This window comes from Scyliorhinus canicula, chromosome 7 (assembly GCF_902713615.1).
Source record: "Scyliorhinus canicula chromosome 7, sScyCan1.1, whole genome shotgun sequence".
NCBI classification, from domain to species: Eukaryota; Metazoa; Chordata; class Chondrichthyes; order Carcharhiniformes; family Scyliorhinidae; genus Scyliorhinus; species Scyliorhinus canicula.
Window position 1 is genome coordinate 34,259,631 of NC_052152.1, and position 18,709 is coordinate 34,278,339.

Here is an 18,709-nt window from a genome sequence, read left to right on the forward strand (position 1 = left end):
TTCATTGAAGCCTACTTGTGACAATAAGCCATTATTATTATTATTATTTTAAAAATCAGTAACGCAATTCACTAAATATATAAATCTTTAGGCCAATTATTTTCAAGGTGACTGAAGTACTGTTCAAATATTGAGTGTAACTTTAAAGAGAGGCTAACTTACATCATTAATGTATCTCTCCATCCAGTCAATTTTGTTTACACTTCTGAAAATCTGCTCAAACATATCAATCTAAAATGGAACAGATGATGGTGAAACAATTATTTTTTTTTAAATGCACACACACTAGTTAATACGGCAGGTATGTCTAAATTAAGTCCTGTAACTGCCAAGCAACTGACAAAAATGAAAACAAGAAAAATTTTCTAAATTCCTAGACTTGGGTATATTTCACTGAATTCCTACAATACCAAATTGGGGGTTGTATGGTGACAAAGATCATAGCGCACTACAAGACGATACAGATGGGAAGCAGTGCAGTTCAATCTGGAAAACTACCACTGCGTTATACCAGAAATATATATTTTATCTCAACTCAATCACCATTTTTCCATGTCCCTGAGTGGGATTATCACTTCAATTACAAATTGGGGAAAATTTATGCTTTGACTTAAATTCAGGTAAGACTCATTTGAATACCACCATCGAGTTGAATCCAAACTCTCATAAGTTACCATGTTATCACCTTCATGAATGTGTTCTCCCTTAAATACCGTGGATACCATTTTTGAAGTAATCTAACTGAGATTGGAAAGGCTGAAAACTTGTTTGAATTTTGCTGCTGAATACCGATTCGAAACGATCAACGTTTTAAAAGCGAAACAAAAGATGGAAATGAAGTTTAAATTTCAACCTTAACAGGACTTCCAAAACTTGTGGCGGGATTCTCCAATAATGGGGCTATATCACCACGGGCGAATCACTCCGGAATTTCCTGAAGAAACTTCGGAGCCATTCACTTACCTGAAGGGGGCTTGCAGGGCCTTAGCGTGCTCCGCACAGCTCTGACTGCCGATACGGGGCCCAGCACGTCCGGTCGGGGGTCTACGCATGCGCACGGCGGCGGCCTGCGTCAGCTGCCCCGCACGACATGGCGGACCCGCACCGCGGACCGGCACCAAGAAGATAGCCCCCGACCGTGATTGGCGGCAGGAGCGGCATCGAACCCGATCTCGGGTTTGACGCGCATTCTTCACCACCGCGCCGATCGCGATTTTGCAGCTGAAAATCCCGCCCCTGATTCCTATTCTTCAAAGCCAAAAATGTTTTTTCCCAATGATGCCTGAAAATAAATTCTGTCTAGTCAATATATCTGCTTGATGCCGTAACAGTTTAAAAATCATTTAATACTAAATTGAAAGCTCGATACCCATTTACACAAAAGATACAAATAAAAAGGCCTTCACTAGCACCTGATTGGCTGGTTGGGGATCTACGCAATTTAAAAATTAAGCATTGTTAAACTAATTAAACATAATTACTTAATTATAATTTAGAGGGGTATCTAAGCCAGAGATTGGAGAGTGCTGTATTTAGCTTTCACATTTATAGTAGAAATCTAGTGCTAGGAAACATAGTTAACAGTAACTCTTTTTAAAATGTTTTAATTAAATTTATTAATTAATTGACACAATGTCAATTGGAGGGGTGCAGTGCTCTGACTGTGAGATGTGGCAGGTCCGGGAGGCTTCCAGCATCCTGGATGGCTTCATCTGCAGAAAGTGCACCCAACTGGAGCTCCTCACAGACCGTATGGTTCGGTTGGAGCAGCAGTTGGATGCACTTAGGAGCCTGCAGGTGGCGGAAAGAGTCATAGATAGCAGTTATATAAATGTGGACACACCAAAGATGCAGGCAGAGAAATGGGTGACCACCAGAAGGGGCAGGCAGTCAGTGCAGGAATCCCCTGTGGTTGTCCCCCTCTCGAACAGGTATACCCCTTTGGATACTGTCAGGGGGGATAGCCTATCAGGGGAAAACAGCAGCAGCCAGAGCAGTGGTACCACGGCTGGCTCTGATGTTCAGCAGGGAGGGTCAAAGCGCAGAAGAGCAATAGTCATAGGGGACTCTATAGTCAGGGGCACAGATAGGGTCCTCTGTGGACGTGAAAGAGACTCCAGGATGGTATGTTGCCTCCCTGGTGGCAGGGTCGAGGATGTCTCCGAACGGGTAACAGGCATCCTGAAGGGGGAGGGCAAACAGGCAGAGGTCAATGTACATATTGGTACTAATGACCTGCAGCAGGAGGTCAGGGAGCTACGCAGAAAGTTCAAAGACAGGATCTCTAGGGTTATAATCTCAGGATTACTCCCTGTGCACGTGCCAGTGAGGCTAGAAATAGGAAGATAGAGTAGCTAAACAGCTGGTGTAGGAGGGAGGGTTTCCGTTATTTGGGAGCTCTTCCGGGGCAGGTATGACCTGTATAAGAAAGACGAGTTGCATCTAAACTGAAGAGGCATAAATATCCTGGCCGCGAGGTTTGCTAGTGTCACACGGGAGGGTTTAAACTAGTATGGCGGGGGGGGGGGGGGGGGGGGGGGTACCGGACCAATAGGTCAGAAGGTGAAAGCATTGAGGGAGAACTAGGGAATAGGGCTATTATGGCTCTGAGGAAGAGGTTGCTGAAAACAGCGGGTCTGGTGGCCTGAAGTGCACATGTTTTAATGCAAGTAGTATTACGGGTAAGGCAGATGAACTTAGAGCTTGGACTGGTACTTGGAACTATGATGTTGTTGCCAATAAAGAGACCTGGTTGAGGGAAGGACAGGATTGGCAGCTAAATGTTCCAGGATTTAGATGTTTCAGGCGGGATAGGGGGGGGATGTAAAAGGGGTGGCGGAGTTGCGCTACTGGTTAGGGAGAATATCACAGCTGTACGACAGGAGGACACCTCAGAGGGCAGCGAGGCTATATGGGTGGAGATCAGGAATAAGAAGGGTTCAGTCACAATGTTGGGGGTTTACTACAGGCCTCCCAACAGCCAGCGGGAGATAGAGGAGCAGATAGGTAGACAGATTTTGGAAACGAGTAAAAACAACAGGGTTGTTGTGATGGGAGACTTCAACTGCCCCAATATTGACTGGGCCTCACTTCGTGCTAGGGGCGTAGACGGGGCAGTGTTTGTAAGGAGCATCCAGGAGGGCTTCTTAAAACAATATGTAGATAGTCCAACTAGGGAAGTGGCTGTACTGGACCTGGTATTGGGGAATGAGCCCGGCCAGGTGGTAGAAGTTTCAGTAGGGGAGCATTTCGGGAACAGCGACCACAATTCAGTAAGTTTTAAAGTGCTGGTGGATAAGGATAAGGGTGATCCTAGGGTGAATGTGCTAAATTGGGGGAAAGGCTAATTATAACAATATTAGGCGGGAACTGAAGAACCTAGATTGGGGGTAGACGTTGGAGGGTAAATCAACACCTGACATGTGGGAGGCTTTCAAATGTCAGTTGAAAGGAATTCATGACCGGCATGCTCCTGTGCGGAAGAAGGTTAATTACGGCAAATTTCAGGAACCTTGGATAACGAGAGATATTGTAGGCCTCGTCAAAAAGAAAAAGGAGGCATTTGTCAGGGCTAGAAGGCTGGGAACAGACGAAGCCTGTGTGGAATATAAGGAACACAGGAAGGAACTTAAGCAAGGAGTCAGGAGGGCTAGAACAGGTCACGAAAAGTCATTGGCAAATAGGGTTAAGGAAAATCCCAAGGCTTTCTACACGTACATAAAAAGCAAGAGGGTAGCCAGGGAAAGGGTTGGCCCACTGAAGGATAGGCAAGGGAATCTATGTGTGGAGCCAGAGGAAATGGGCGAGGTACTAATTGAATACTTTGCATCAGTATTCACAAAAGAGAAGGAATTGGTGGATGTCGAGTCTGAAGAAGGGTGTGTAGATAGCCTGGGTCACATTGAGATCCAAAAAGACGAGATGTTGGGCGTCTTGAAAAATATTAAGGTAGATAAGTCCCCAGGGCCTGATGGGGTCTACCCCAGAATACAGAAGGAGGCTAGAGAGGAAATTGTTGAGGCCTTGACGGAAATCTTTGGATCCTCACTGACTGGAGAATAGCCAATGTTGTTCCTTTATTTAAGAAGGGTAGCAAAGATAATCCAGGGAACTACAGGCCAGCGAGCCTTACGTCAGTGATAGGGAAATTACTGGAGAGAATTCTTCGAGACAGCATCTACTCCCATGTGGAAGCAAATGGACATATTAGCGAGAGGCAGCATGGTTTTGTGAAGGGGAGGCCGTGTCTCACTAACTTGATACAGTTTTTCGAAGAGGTCACAAAGATGATTGATGCAGGTAGGGCAGTGAATGTTGTCTATATGGACTTCAGTAAGGCCTTTGACAAGGTCCCTCATGGTAGACTGGTACAAAAGGTGAAGTCACATGTGACTAGGGGTGAGCTGGCAAGATGGATACAGAACTGGCTAGGTCATAGAAGGCAGAGAGTAGCAATGGAAGAGTGCTTTTCTAATTGGAGGGCTGTGACTAGTGGTGTTCCGCAGGGATCAGTGCTGGGACCTTTGCTGTTCATCGTATGTATAAATGATTTGGAGGAAAATGTAACTGGTCTGATTAGTAAGTTTGCAGATGACACAAAGGTTAGTGGAATTGTGGATAGCGATGAGGACTGTCAGAGGATACACCAGGATTTAGATCATTTGGAGACTTGGGCAGAGAGATGGCAGATGGAGTTTAATCCGGACAAATGTGAGGTAATGCATTTTGGAAGATCTAATGCAGGTGGGGAATATACAATGAATGGTAGAACCCTCAACAGTATTGAAAGTCAGAGAGATCTAGGTGTACAGGTCCAAATGTCACTGAAAGGCGCAACACAGGTGGAGAAGGTAGTCAAGAAGGCATACGGCATGCTTGCCTTCATTGGCCGGGGCATAGAGTATAAGAATTGGCAAGTCATGTTGCAGCTGTATAGAACCTTAGTTAGGCCACACTTGGAGTATAGTGTTCAATTCTGGTCGCCACACTACCAGAAGGATGTGGAGGCTTTAGAGAGGGTGCAGAAGAGATTTACCAGGATGTTGTCTGGTATGGAGGGCATTATTTATGAGGAGCGGTTGAATAAACTCGGTTTGTTCTCACTGGAACGACGGAGGTTGAGGGGCGATCTGATAGAGGTCGACAAAATTATGAGTGGCATAGACAGAGTGGATAGTCAGAGGCTTTTTCCCAGGGTAGAGGGGTCAATTACTAGAGGGCATAGCTTTAAGGTGCGAGGGGCAAGGTTTAGAGGAAATGTACAAGGTAAGTTTTTTTTTTACACAGAGGGTAGTGGGTGCCTGGAACTCGCTGCCGGAGGAGGTGGTGGAAGCAGGGACGATAGCGACATTTAAGGGGCATCTTGACAAATACATGAATAGGATGTGAATAGAGGGATACAAACCCAGGAAGTGGAGAAGATTTTAGTTTAGACGGGCAGCATGGTCGGCACAGGCTTGGAGGGCCGAAGGGCCTGTTCCTGTGCTGTAGTTTTCTTTGTTCACCAACTAAACACCTATAATGTAACGATCAACCACAGGTCTGACCACTGGCCCTGGACTATGATACCCTATCAAAACAGTTTTTCTGAACTTCCAGGAAAACAAATATTTAACATTGCGGAGCAAGGTTCTTTATCAAATCAAAAGAAAAAAAATAAATAAAACACCTGTCCTTGCAATTGCAGGCAACAAAAATAACCAGACATACTTTTGTGAAAACATTTAATGGGCCAATCCTATGAAAATAATTGCTGGAGAGGGAACAGAAGTACTGATTCTTCCAACCCAGAGATGTTTCTGATTAAGTAATCTAACTAGCTCCATAATTACTCAACAACATTAGAAGTAATTGTTCTTATGAACATGATTTCCAGTCTCTTCCACCTGCAAATCTCCAGACATCAAAGACAAAAATGCCATGTGTAGATATGCAAGAGGGAAACAATGGCACAACCAACCTGGGTTTCAAATCCATTTTGGATCAACAAAGCTACAAACTTGAGGACCTCTTCGACATGCCTGTCATTATCTGTAGCATACGTCACAAAGACTTTTCCTGATAAAAATTAAAACATTCAAGTTGTTAACTCGACAATCGCGTTCAGGAAATTAAAAACTTCAAACCTAGAGTACCAACAAGGAACTTCAATATGGGTCAAAAACAAGGGCACCAGAGAACAGTTGGTACTAACAGCTAGTTAATCTGTCATATAACAATATTAAATTACATTATCAGGGAAAATTGACATTTCTTTGACAATGCCAATGGTCATCATAGCTTTGTGCACCTAATAAAATCTGATCCAAATGTCATTTCCATGTTAGAATAATAACTTAAACAAAACAAACTAAGGCCACCATTTTTAGAAAACAGCACTTCTGATTTATTATCGCTACTTACTCTGTTCAGGAGGAAGTGGATGGCTGAATGGTGGATTTGTATGTACTGGATCTGTAGTTGCAGTTGCCCTGAAAACATATGGGATATGAAATTAGAATTATCTACTCTGGAGATGACCACCATGCAGGTAGGCTCCCACATCAAACAAATTGATCCGGCTATCAAACATCATTAGCAATCCTGACAATCAAATGAAAATCTTTCCCCATGATTTCATTATTAACCAATTCATATTCTAAAATTCTGCATGAAGTGAAATTCTTTTGCACCTATGGAATTATTACTATGCACACAAATCAGACAACTGCAGAGGAGCTGCATGACTTCCATTTCTATTCCATGAGTATGCAAGTAAATCCAACTGGTATTTCCTTCAATACTGAATAAGAAGTTAAAATAAATAAGGTGCAGGATATTGTTAGGGAAGCAAAAGTAGTTTTAAGGGATTTAAATGCGCATGGGTAACCATTAGAAATAAGCTTGAGTTTTAGGTGAGTTTAATTTAATGTTTCTGTGGCATGAAACATCAATAGCCCAGCAGTGGGATGCAGACATTGCTGTCCAACTAGAGGCCCTTGTAATGCAAAACAAAAAGCTTTCCTTTGTTCTTAGTATTTTTAAACTGAAAAACCAGGGGCAGTTGCAGATAGACAGTTGGAGATAAAACATCTCTCAGCTCTGCTTAAGGCAAGAGAAGCTGCACAATGGAGTCATATGCAAGAAAGAAAGTTCCAGAGAAAGTAAAGGACAGTTGGTTCTAGAAACCTGGAAATAGAACATATACTGTTCATGAGTGTTTGAGGTGGACTACATAGTGGCAGACCCGGTTGGGGGGGGGGGGGGAAGGTTTGTAATGGAGAGCGGGAAATTGGAGGGGATGCCAGTGGCCTTGGTAAATGTTTAGGACCCGAATTGGGATGATGTTGAATTTAAGAGGAGGGTGTTGGGGAAGATCCCGGACCTGGACTCGCATCGGTCGATTATGGAGCTGAATGACACGGGGGAAATGTCGGCTGCCACGCTATGGGAGGCGCGTAAGGCAGTGGGTGGGGGGGAACGGCGATCGATTCGGGTGTACAAGGACAGGATGGAGCAGGCAGAGATGGCAAGACTGGTGGAGGAGATTCTGCGGGTAGACAGGAAATATTCAGAGGCCCCGGAGGCAGGTTTGTTGAAGGAATGGCAAAGCTCCAGATGGAGTTTGGGTTGGTGCCCATGGGGAAGGCAGTAGGGTAGCTGCAGAGGGCCAGGGGGGCAGCGTATGAGAATTGGGAGAAGGCGAATAGGATACTGGCTCACCAGCTTAGGAAGCAGGTGGTGGCAAGGAAGATCGGAAAGGTGAAGGATGGGAGGGGAAGGGTGGTCCTGGACCCAGTGGGGGTGAATGGGGCATTTGAGGAATTTTATAGGAGGCTATATGAATTGGAGCCCCCAGTGAGGGCAGAGGGAATGTGGCATTTTGTGAATGTGGTGGAATGCCCCAAAGTGGAGGAGGATTTGGCAGAGGGGTTGGGGGCACCCATTGGACTGGTGGAGGTGCTGGAGGGTATGGGGGCAATGCAGGCAGGGAAGGCCCGGGTCCGGATGGGTTCCCGTTGGAATTTTTAAACAAGTTTTCGGGGGAGCTTCCTGCTACGCTAACGCAGCCTCGATATCCTTAATTTGAAGGAGGACCCGGAGCAGTGTGGGTCTTAACGCCCAATCTCGCTGCTGAATGTGGACGCCAAACTGCTGGCGAAGATCTTGGCCTCGGGAATTGAGGACTGTGTATCGGGGGGACCAGACATGATTTGTAAAGGGGAGTCATTTGTCGACGAATGTCAGGTGCTTATTGAATGTGATTATGATGCCCACGGTGGGACAGGAGGTGGAGGTCACTATGGATGCGGAAAAAGCCTTTGATTGGGTAGAACGTGAATATTTGTGGGAAGTTCTGGGACAGTTCGGGTTTGGGGAGGATTTGTGGATTAGGTCCGGTTGTTATATAGGGCTCTGGTCGCAAGTGTGAGAATGAATCGGGCGAGTTGGGGTGTTTTAGATTGCACCGTGGGACAAGGCAGGGTTGCCAACTCTCCCCGTTGCTTTTTGCCGTGGCAATAGAGCCACTGGCAATGGAGCTCAGAGCGTCATGGAGTTGGAAAGGGAGAATGCGGGGGGGAGGGGGAGGAGAATACAGTCTCCCTGTATGCAGTTGACTTACTACTCCCATTTCGGACCCGTTGGGTGGCATTAGGGGGATTATGAGTATCTTGGAGGAGTTGGGCTGCAGGACAAGGTGATGTCGAAAACAGAGGTCGACGAGGGTAGGGTGGTGAAGATTTATAAGGAATTGATGGACTTGGAGGGCGTCCCAATAGGGGATGGTGAGTGGAAGTGGGAGGAAGAGTTGGCATGGCAGGGAGGGGAGCAGGGGTGTGGAGGCAGGGTTATGGGCTGAGAAGAGTGAGCTCATCCTCTTCGTGTGCTAGGCTTAGCCTCATTCAATTTAAGGTAGTCCATAGGGTGCATATGATGGTGACCAGAATGAACAGGTTCTTTGAGGGGGTAGAGGATCGGTATCGGCGGTGCGCAGGGGCGCCCGCAAACCATGTCCACATGTTCTGAGCTTGTCCGAAAATGGAGGGACTGTGGAGGGGGTTTGCTGATGTTATGTATGAGGTACTGAGGGCGAAGGTTGTCCCGAGCCCAGGAGTGGCGATTTTTGTAGTGTTTGAAGACCCAGGGCGAGAGAGGCCGATGTCTTGGCTTTTGCCTCCCTGGTAGCCTGGGGACGGATCTTGTTGGAATGGAGGGACTCGGGGTTGTTGAAACCGGGAGTTTGGGTAAGCGATCTCGCGGAATTCCTGAAGCTGGAAAAGATTACGTTCGCATTGAGAGGGTCTGTTGGGGGGTGGGGTGTTTCGGGGGGTTCGTCCAGAGATGGAAGCCCTTCATTGACTTCTTCAAGGATAGTTAGGACATCAGAAGTTGGAGGCAGAGTTTACAGGGAATAAAACGGGGGGGGGGGGGGGGGGGGGGGGGGGGGGGGGGCAGCAGGAAGGGTGGGGTGTGTTTTATTGGCGATGCGATTTCCTGTTGGTTCTCTTTTTTTTGCTTTTGGATTGTGTTTTATGTATATATTTTTAAGTGCCTTAATAAAAATATTTTTGTTAAATGGGACCATTGTAGCTCCAAATGTACTTTGTCATCCATGTTGATCTTAAAATCGGTGTGCATTTGTTTTGCTAAGTGGGGGGAGTAAAGGAGTATTGTATTATAATATTTTTGTCCATGTTTAATAGATGTCTTTTTCTTGTTAAAACGAATTAGCGGCCCTCAACCCCACAACCAAAAGATGTGCAGGGTCGGTGGATTGTCCATGTTATATTGCCCCTTCATTGGGAAAAAAAAAAAAATGAATTGGGTACTCTAAATTTATATTTAAGAAACTACAGAAACAAGTCAAGATAGTTCCTGGACTGGCAGCTTCCTAGGGAGCGCCTTTGCCCACAGTTCCACCTTTGGCCTTTGTTGCTATTTCAACCCACTCTTCCTTACTTCCTCTATTCCACTGTACAAGTTCTACTGCCTCTAACAGTGGGTGCATTTTGTCCTAATTGCGAACTAACTGTTAACATCCACATCCATCTGGGGGTTGAGAATTATAAAGATTCACAATCAGTTGAGAGAAGACATTTCTTATCAATTCTAAATGCTTGACGCCTTGGGCGGGATTGTCCCGTACCCGGCGCGGTGGGGAGTCCCGGGGCCGCCCCAAAGGTACGGAATCCTCCGCACCTTCAGGGGCTAGGCCGGCGCCAGAGTGGTTTGCGCCCCGCCGGCCGGCAGGAAGGCCTTTGGCACCGCGCTAGCCGGGGCCGAAGGGGCTCCGACGGTCGACACGGGTCCGCGCATGCGCAGGAGCGTCAGCGCCTGCTGACGTGATCCCCGCGCATGCTCAGGGGGGGGGTTCACCTACGCATTGGCCATCGCGTAGGTAAAGAGTGCCCCCACGGCACAGGCCCGCCCACGGATCGGTGGGCCCCGATCGCGAGCCAGGCCATCGTGGGGGCACCCCCGGGGCCAGATCGCCCCCTGCCCCCCCAGGACCCCGGAGCACTCCCACCGGTAAGGGACTTAGTCTAATTAACGCCACGTGACCTGCATATTACCAGCGTGACTTCGGCCCATCGCGGGCTGGAGAATCGCGGGGGGGGGGGGGGGGGCTGTGAGCGGCCGCCTACCGGCGCGACACGATTTCCGCCCCCGCCAAATCTCCGGCGCCGGAGAATTTGGCAGCCAGCGGGGGCAGGATTTACATCCCGTATTTTGAAACTGTGACCCCCTAAGTTCTAGACTCTCCAACCAAGGGAAATAACCTTGCAGCATCTACTCTGCCAACCTTTTAAGAATTATGTGTTTCAATGAGATCACCTCTCATTCTTCTAAACTCCAGGCGGTATAGTCCCATTCTACTCAATTGCTCGACATCGCCTGTCATCCTAGGGATCAATATGGCAAACCTTTGCTGCAGTTCCTCTAAAAGGCTGGTGGTTAGCACTGTTACCTCAGAATGCCAGGGATCCGGGTACAATTCCAGCCTTGGGTGACTGTCTGCGTGGGTTTCCTCCCACAGTCCAAAGATGTGCGGATTAGATAGCTTGGCCATGCTAAATTGCCCCTTAGCATTAGTTCTCCATTTCACCTACAACTTCCTCCACTCAACATTTGTTGAACTATAATAGCTATGACAACTCACAATCTTCAGATTCACATTGATTATATCTCCTTCCTGTACATAAAGCTTCAAGCACTGATAAACCAATCTTTCCAAAGGTCACAAAAAATCTGACCTAAATAGTAATACTGTCGCCACATCAAATTTCAGAGGTACTAAAGGTTTTTTCCATGAGAGAAATAGAAAGTGAGGAAAATACTTCAAATGCCTACCTCTGAAGTGAAACATTTCCAGGAACATTTGGAGCAATTGGACCTGCAATAAAATTGAAATGCGAGAGGTTACACAAAGATACAGTACATTTCAAAACAGCCATCGTAAACCATCTACTGTACACTTTGGGTCATAAGATAGTAATCTTTATTAATGTCACAAGTAGGCTTAAATTAACACTGCAATGAAGTTACTGTGAAAATCCCTTAAGTCGCCATACTGGCACCTGTTCGGGTACACAGAGGGAGAATTCAGAATGTCCAATTCACCTAATAGCACATCGGGTCTTGTGGGTAGAAACCGGAGCACCCGGAGGAAACCCACAAAAGACACAGGGAGAACGTGCAGACTCCGCACAGACAGTGACCCAAGCTGGGAATCGAACCAGGGACCCAGGTGCTGTGAAGCAACAGTGTCAACCACTGTGCTACCGTGCAGGCCACCCACTGTGCTATCGTGCCAACCCACTGTGCTACCGTGCCGCCCACAAGGTGAAGGTACATTTGCTTCTGTGCCCACTTCCTAAACATATATCCACAGTCCTAATAATGACTGACCATGGCCCTAAAGCACCTCCTCAATCTTTGGACATTAAGTTGTCAATGTGACAGAACCTTCGGTATAAAACTAAATCTATGGTAATTTTATCCTGCGGCCATACTGCAGCTTTTGGTTTAAAAGCATGCGTACAGTATCAAAAAGTTTCACATGTCACCTTTATCCCGAGTCCGAGACAGAGAGTTGCTCTTTGTTTTACCTCAACCACATGATTTTATCCCAGCTCAAGAGCAACTGTTTTATGATTGAACTTAAGCATTAATTGAAGTTCAAACACATCTTTAAGAGTCGTTACAGCTGAGAGTAAACTTCAAAACCAGGGCAGATGAGTGGAGGAAAATTAAGCTAATTCATAGCAGTATTTTATTTGCAGAATTTTATTTATTAGTCCAAAGATGAGCAGGTTAGGTCGATTGGCCGTGATAAAATTGACCCTCAAGAGTCCAGGCACGTGCAGGTTAGGTGGGATTATGGGGATAGAATGGGGGAGAGAGCCTAGATAGGGTGCTCTTTCAGAGGGCAGGTTCAGACTCGATGGGCCGAATGGCCTCCTTCTGCACTGTGAGGATTCTATTAGCATGCTCACTATAAACAGTTGCGATGGTTTGAAGTTTGGCATTTTTGCGTCTATACAGATGAGTACAAAACAAAAAGTTTCGGCAATATTCAAATGATAGTTTTATCAGCTTATAAATGGGCGTCATGGTAGCATAGTAGTTAGCTGTTGCTTCACAGCTCCAGGGTCCCAAGTTCGATTCCCGTCGTGGGTCACTGTCTGTACAGAGTCTGCACGTTCTCCCTTTGTCTGCGTGCTCCGGTTTCCTCCCATAAGTTCCAAAAGGCGTGCTGTTAGGTAATTTGGATATTCTGAATTCTCCCTCCATGTACTCGAACAGGCGCTGAAATGTGGCGACTAGGGGCTTTTCAGAGTAACTTCATTGCAGTGTTAATGTAAGCCGACTTGTGACAATAAAGATTATTATTATTATTATGTAGGACATACGCATAACCGTCAAATAATTTTCAATTACTATTTTCTCACGTATGCTCTACATTTCTGTCTTAAGTTACATCCACTCAAAGTAACAGTGGCAGTGAAAAGTTGCATCAGCTCAGACAAACAAAGGTAAAAAGGGGTCACTGAAGGCAGATGCAGATTATAGGGTAAACAGAGTAAAAGGACACTACAGTGGAGAAACACTATATCCTTCATTCTTGGGCCCATTCATATGAGGAGACAATACATTGGGGCTGTTTACCTTGAGAGTAAAAGCATTCCAAGATTTCAGGTATTTAAAATCGGGATGGAAGGGTTTAGATAAAGTAAATAGCGAAAATCTGTGGTCAATGGCCGAAGGGTTGATGACTTGAGGGCACAGATTTAAGATTGGCAAAACAAAGCAGAGGTGTGTCAGGTGGACAAACTTGTTTTATGTGACGGGTGGGTGGAATGTATTGCCCGAAAAGGTGTTGAATACAGATTCACCAGCTTTTAAAAGGAAATGGGATAAACGCTGGGAGAAAAAAATAGCAGTCAGATGGGGAAAGAGGACAGGAGTGGGACCAACTAGATTTTTCTTTGAAAGAGCTGGCACATACCAGATGGGCTAAACAATGCCTTCCTGATCTGCACTACTATTTAATTCTATGAGTACTTTGTGGCTAATATGCCAGTGATATAAGCAAAACTAATAACCAATCAAGAATACCGAGGGCAGCACAGTGGCGCAGTGGGTTAGCCCTGCTGCCTTATGGCGCCGAGGTCCCAGGTTAGATCCCGGCTCTGGGTCACTGTCTGTGTGGAGTTTGCACATTCTCCCCGTGTTTGCGTGGGTTTTGCCCCCACAACCCAAAGATGTGCAGGGTAGGTGGATTGGCCATGCTACATTGCCTCTTAATTGGAAGAAATGAATTGGGTATTCTAAATTTAAAAAAGAAAAATCAAGAACACTCGTGCCGGGTCGGAGAATCGGCGGGGGGCATGAGAGAATCGCCAATCGAGCCCGCGCAGTCGTCACTGCGCCAGTTGGGGTCCATTAAAAGCGGCTCCCGCGATGAATCTCTGCGCGCTTGACAGGCCGAGTGCCCACCGAGTTCCGCCGGCGTGGGTTACGTATGGTCCCACTGGGTGGGACCTCGGAGGTCTGGCTGTAGGGCCGTCCTGGTGGGGGGCCGGGGGTATCCGACTTTGGTGGCGGGGGGGCCTCCACACTGGCCAGGCCTGCGATCGGGGCTTACCGATCAACGGGCTGGCTAATTCTGCGTGGGGCCCATGTTCCTCCGCGCCGGGCTCTGCCACATTGCCCGGGGGCTGGCGCAGAGATGGCAACACATGCGCATGCATGGACCCACGCCGGCCATGGCGCGCCTGCTTTCGAGCGCACGGCACTCCGATGCTGTACTAGCCCCCTAGGAAGGGGCGAATGCCTAGGCCTGGTAGCCCGTTGGAGCTGACGTCGCTCGCGCTTGTTTTGACGCCGGCATCAACACAAAATCACGGCCACTACGTATTCTAAAATTGTAACAAAGAAAATAACGCAACTTAGCATAGATAAATCTCACAGACCCGATAGTGGGTGAAAAGTATTAATGAGGACATTGCAGAAACGTTAACCGTGCGAAGTTCTCTTAATTCAGAGCCATTGGACCGACAGTTAATGACATCCCATTATTTAAGGCTAATGAGAGAAAATGGTCCAATTTAGGTCCGTCAGTTTAACATCGGCTATATGGAAGCTATCAGAATCTCATTAAGGAGAGAATGATTCAGTATTCAAACAAACGAGAGACTATTGGAAAGTGCGACATATTTTCTTTAAAGACAAGTCTCGTCTTACCAATCTAGTTTCATTTTCCTTTGAGGTGGTCATTAAAAAGGCAGACAATGGGTGTCTATGGATGTTATTTATGTAGACTTTATATTCATGAAGAAATTATCAGTAAAATTGAAGAAGCCATTGTTTGGGATGCAAATGCCTCCAGGTGCTGCGGTTTGCTCCCACAGTCCAAAGATGTACAGGTTCAGTGAATTGGCCCTGCTAAATTGCCTCTTAGTGTCTAACGTTTAGTTGGGTATAGGGTGGGGGCATGGGCCGAAGTAGGGTGCTCTTTTAAAGGGTTCGTAAAAACTCGATGGGCCGACGCATTGTAGGGATTCTATGAACATTCAGAAAAATAGTGGTGCATCACAACAATTTGAGCGGCACAGTAGCACAGTGGTTAGCACTGTTGCTTCACAGCTCCAGTGTCCCAGGCTCGATTCCCGGCTTGGGTCACTTTCTATGACCGCACACGTACCAGCCTCCCCGAACAGACGCCGGAATGTGGCGACTGGGGGCTTTTCACAGTAACTTCATTGAAGCCTACTTGTGACAATATATTTATATGTCTGTGTGGAGTCGGCACATTCTCCCCGTGGGTTTCCTCCGGGTGCTCCGGTTTCCTCCCGCGGTCCAGGGATGTGCAGGTTGGGTGGATTGGCCATGATAAATTGCCCTTACTGACCAAAAAAAGGTTAGGAGGGGTTATTGGGTTACAGGGATAGGGTAGGAATGAGGGCTTAAATGGGTCAGTGCAGACTCGATGGGCCGAATGGCCTCCTTCTGCACTGTATGTTCTATGTCTATGTATCTACATGGGTTTCCTCCGGGTGCTCCGGTTTCCTCCCATAAGTCCCGAAAGACATGCGGTTAGGTAATTTGGACATTCTGAATTCTCCCTCTGTGTACCCGAACAGGCGCCGGAACATGGCGACTAGGGTTTTTTCATAGTAATTTCATTGCAGTTTTAATGTAAGCCTATTTGTGACATAAAGATAATTATAATTAATGGGACTTGAGCAGGATTTTGTATAGCTGGAACATAACCTTCATCCTTTTCGTAGCCAGCTCTCTTGGAATGAAGGCCAAAGTGACATTAGACATATAGATACAAGTGAAAAGGAGGTGCAAGATTATGCATTTTTGGAGGCAACAATGAGGGCATAAATTCATTGGAATGGAATAAAAACTGGTGGATGAACAAAGAGATTTAAGGTGAACAAGTTTGGGTCAGTGGCAACATTCCTGCCTTGGAATCTTACGTCACTGGCCTGACACAGTTGAAGAAATTATAGGCTGGTGCTTCAATAATGTAATCAAAAAGTGTCACATAAACCACGGTCCAGCCTGTCTACAGAGATATGTGTAAAAGAAGTGGTATATGGGAGCTCTTCTCGTAGCCTGACTAATAGTGGAGGCATGCTGTGCACAAATCGCTACTGTGGTTGATTGCAAACAGGAACTATACTTCAAAAACACTTGATTCATTGTGAAGTGTTTTAAGGTGTTCGGAGGCTATAAAAGGGTGCTAAATAAATTTTAGGAATCAATTATTTAATATGGTTAAGGCGGCATAGGTAATCAAATGACTTGCTGTGCATTGGGTCTGCGACTCCTGCTTCTCTCGCTCCCTGCCACTTAACAGATGGTTCTTTCTTGTAATTAAAATGATTTTTTTATATGAATAAAGATATAGCCCCTCCCTTTTGTGCTAAAATATAAAAAATAATGATGCAACTCTAATTGCTTAATCACAACACAGTGAAGAGAAAGGTAAAAAGCATTAGTTAACCTGGTGTCCCAGGATGGCTGTGATGGACTCTGCCAGGGGGCGTAGGAGGAAAATGGCCAGGAACGTACACAGAAATCTTAGGTCGACAAGGGTCATGTGGCAAAAGAGGACCAGCTGGTTGATGTGGATAAGACTGCAAAGGAAATCCAGGTTCAAGCCGCGATAGTCCAAGGGTGCCTTGTGATGAGGCTGGCGAGGGTAGTCTAAAGCTCCTATCCGGTGATAAATCAGTCATGCTGTTAGTTGACAACCAGCTCTCAGCAGGTTCCGAAGTATAACACTCCCCACACGTGGGAGTATAAGGAACATGCCGACTTTCATAATGTCCTGCAGGTAAACTGTGATGGTTATTCATTTGGTGAAATGCAGCAGCAGCAGCTTGAAAACTGTTCACATCTAAACACTCTGCAGAACGTGATTGGAAATGTGACAACTGTCCAGAATAATTTGAGAATTCTCCACCACGGGAGCAGCAATTCCCTGGCACCGGACCGGATGTAAATTCAAGCGATTTGATCTGTGATTTTAAAAGCGAGTTCTCGCTATCTGTCTCATCATTTTCCTCTGGTCTGTTGTTTGATGATTTAGCGTATAACTGCGAAGGATTTATATACCTGCGGGCATTAAAAAAAAAACATTATAGTTCAGCTCATCCACAGACAGTTAAAATTTTGCTTCTTATCAGCAAACATGTAGGTTTACAGCCAAGTTCTAGCATGAAGGTTGAAACAAAAGAATGAAGTGATGCCAAGTCTGGGTATTGAAAGCCTAAAGACTTATAGAAGAGGAAGATGGAAGAGACACAGTCCAACAGTTTTGAATTCCAAAAGGGAAGAGAGCCTGGGCGGGATGGGTACGGGTGGATGAGGGCAAAGGGGCAGGCAGGCGGGTGCAAGAGACAGTGTGTGCACTAGTTCTCCAAATGAGAAATTCACTGGGTGCCATTTCCTGCCTTCTCCCCATAACCCAGTATATCCTTCCTTAATGCCTCAAGGAATTCAAACTTGAAATAGTGGCTGGAGATGAGGAAGGAGAGGAATGATGATGGGTTAGGGTTAGCGGATGAGGGCAACACAGTGTTCAAGTGCAAGGGCATGAAAGATAGCATCACTGGATGATGAGGAGAAATGCCCAAGAGAGACCCTAGGTTGACTGGGCTGTTGCTAATTCCTGAGGTGAAATTAAACAATCTTCCTGTGAAATTATCACCATGACGACTGCCTAAATGCTCCCATGTTCCTGTGCCAAGCTGCAGAACCGAAACGTCATCAAAACCACATCCCCATTCTCCAGACAGAAAATCTACCATCAAAGGGCTGAAAAATCATTCTTTGAAATAACAGCCAGAAGCACAAGGGCAGCAGACACAGGGGAACCCCATCACCTGGAGTTCCCCCTTCAAGTCACCCACTATCCTGACTTGGAAATATATCGCCATTGCTTCACTGTCGCTGGGTCAAAATCTTGAAACTCCTTTCCAAACAGCACTGTGGGTGTACCTGCACCACATGGACTGCATGGGGTTTAAGAAGGAAGCTCACCACCACCTCCTCAAGGTCAATTAATTAGAGGTAGTCAATAAATGCCGGTCTAGCCAGTGACGCCTACAACCCATGAATTAATTAAAAACTAGACACCAGTATCACAATTTTCAACAGGTAGCAATGAACAGATCATGTAATTTGCGAAATCCTATCCAAGGGCCAGTCATGTCAGAACAAGCAATAGCTGAAGGCACTGGATACTGCAAATGCTAAGGGTCATGACATCCTGGTTTAGTACTGAAGATGTGTGCTCCAGAGCTAGCCATGCCTTAGTCAAACTTTTCCAGTACAGATAAACCACTGACATCTACCCGGGAATATGGAAAATTGCCCTGGTTAGGTTCTGTCTCCAAAAATTAAGAGAAATCCAACCCAGTCAATTACTACATTCTAAGTCACCCTCGTGATGGAAGGTGTCTTTGATCGTGCATCAAGTGACATTCATTCAGCAGTAGCCTGCCCACCGATGCTCAGTTTGGATTTCTCTAATGCCACTCAGCTCCAGACTTCATTTACAGCCTTGGTTCAAACATGCACAAAAGAACTAAATTTCAATTGAGAGTGACTGCCCTTGACATCAAGGCAGCATTTGACCGAGTATTACATCAAGAAGCCATAGCAAAATTAAAGTCAATGTCAATTGGGGAGAAACTCTCCATTGGTT

The 18,709-nt window shown here is 46.1% G+C and overlaps 1 protein-coding gene across 3 annotated transcripts in view; it reads right to left on the reverse strand.

Moving 5' to 3' along the window:
• The window catches only part of LOC119968847 (E3 ubiquitin ligase TRAF3IP2-like), a 75,731-nt gene that overhangs the window by 13,666 nt on the left and 43,356 nt on the right, over nt 1–18,709 (reverse strand). For all 3 annotated transcript variants that reach the window (XM_038801724.1, XM_038801725.1, XM_038801726.1), the window contains 5 exons: nt 16,502–17,115; nt 11,332–11,374; nt 6,403–6,470; nt 5,960–6,057; nt 163–231 (listed from right to left, as the gene is read on the reverse strand). In XM_038801724.1, coding sequence (XP_038657652.1) covers nt 163–231; nt 5,960–6,057; nt 6,403–6,470; nt 11,332–11,374; nt 16,502–17,115 — 892 coding nt within the window. The remainder of the gene's footprint in view (nt 1–162; nt 232–5,959; nt 6,058–6,402; nt 6,471–11,331; nt 11,375–16,501; nt 17,116–18,709) is intronic.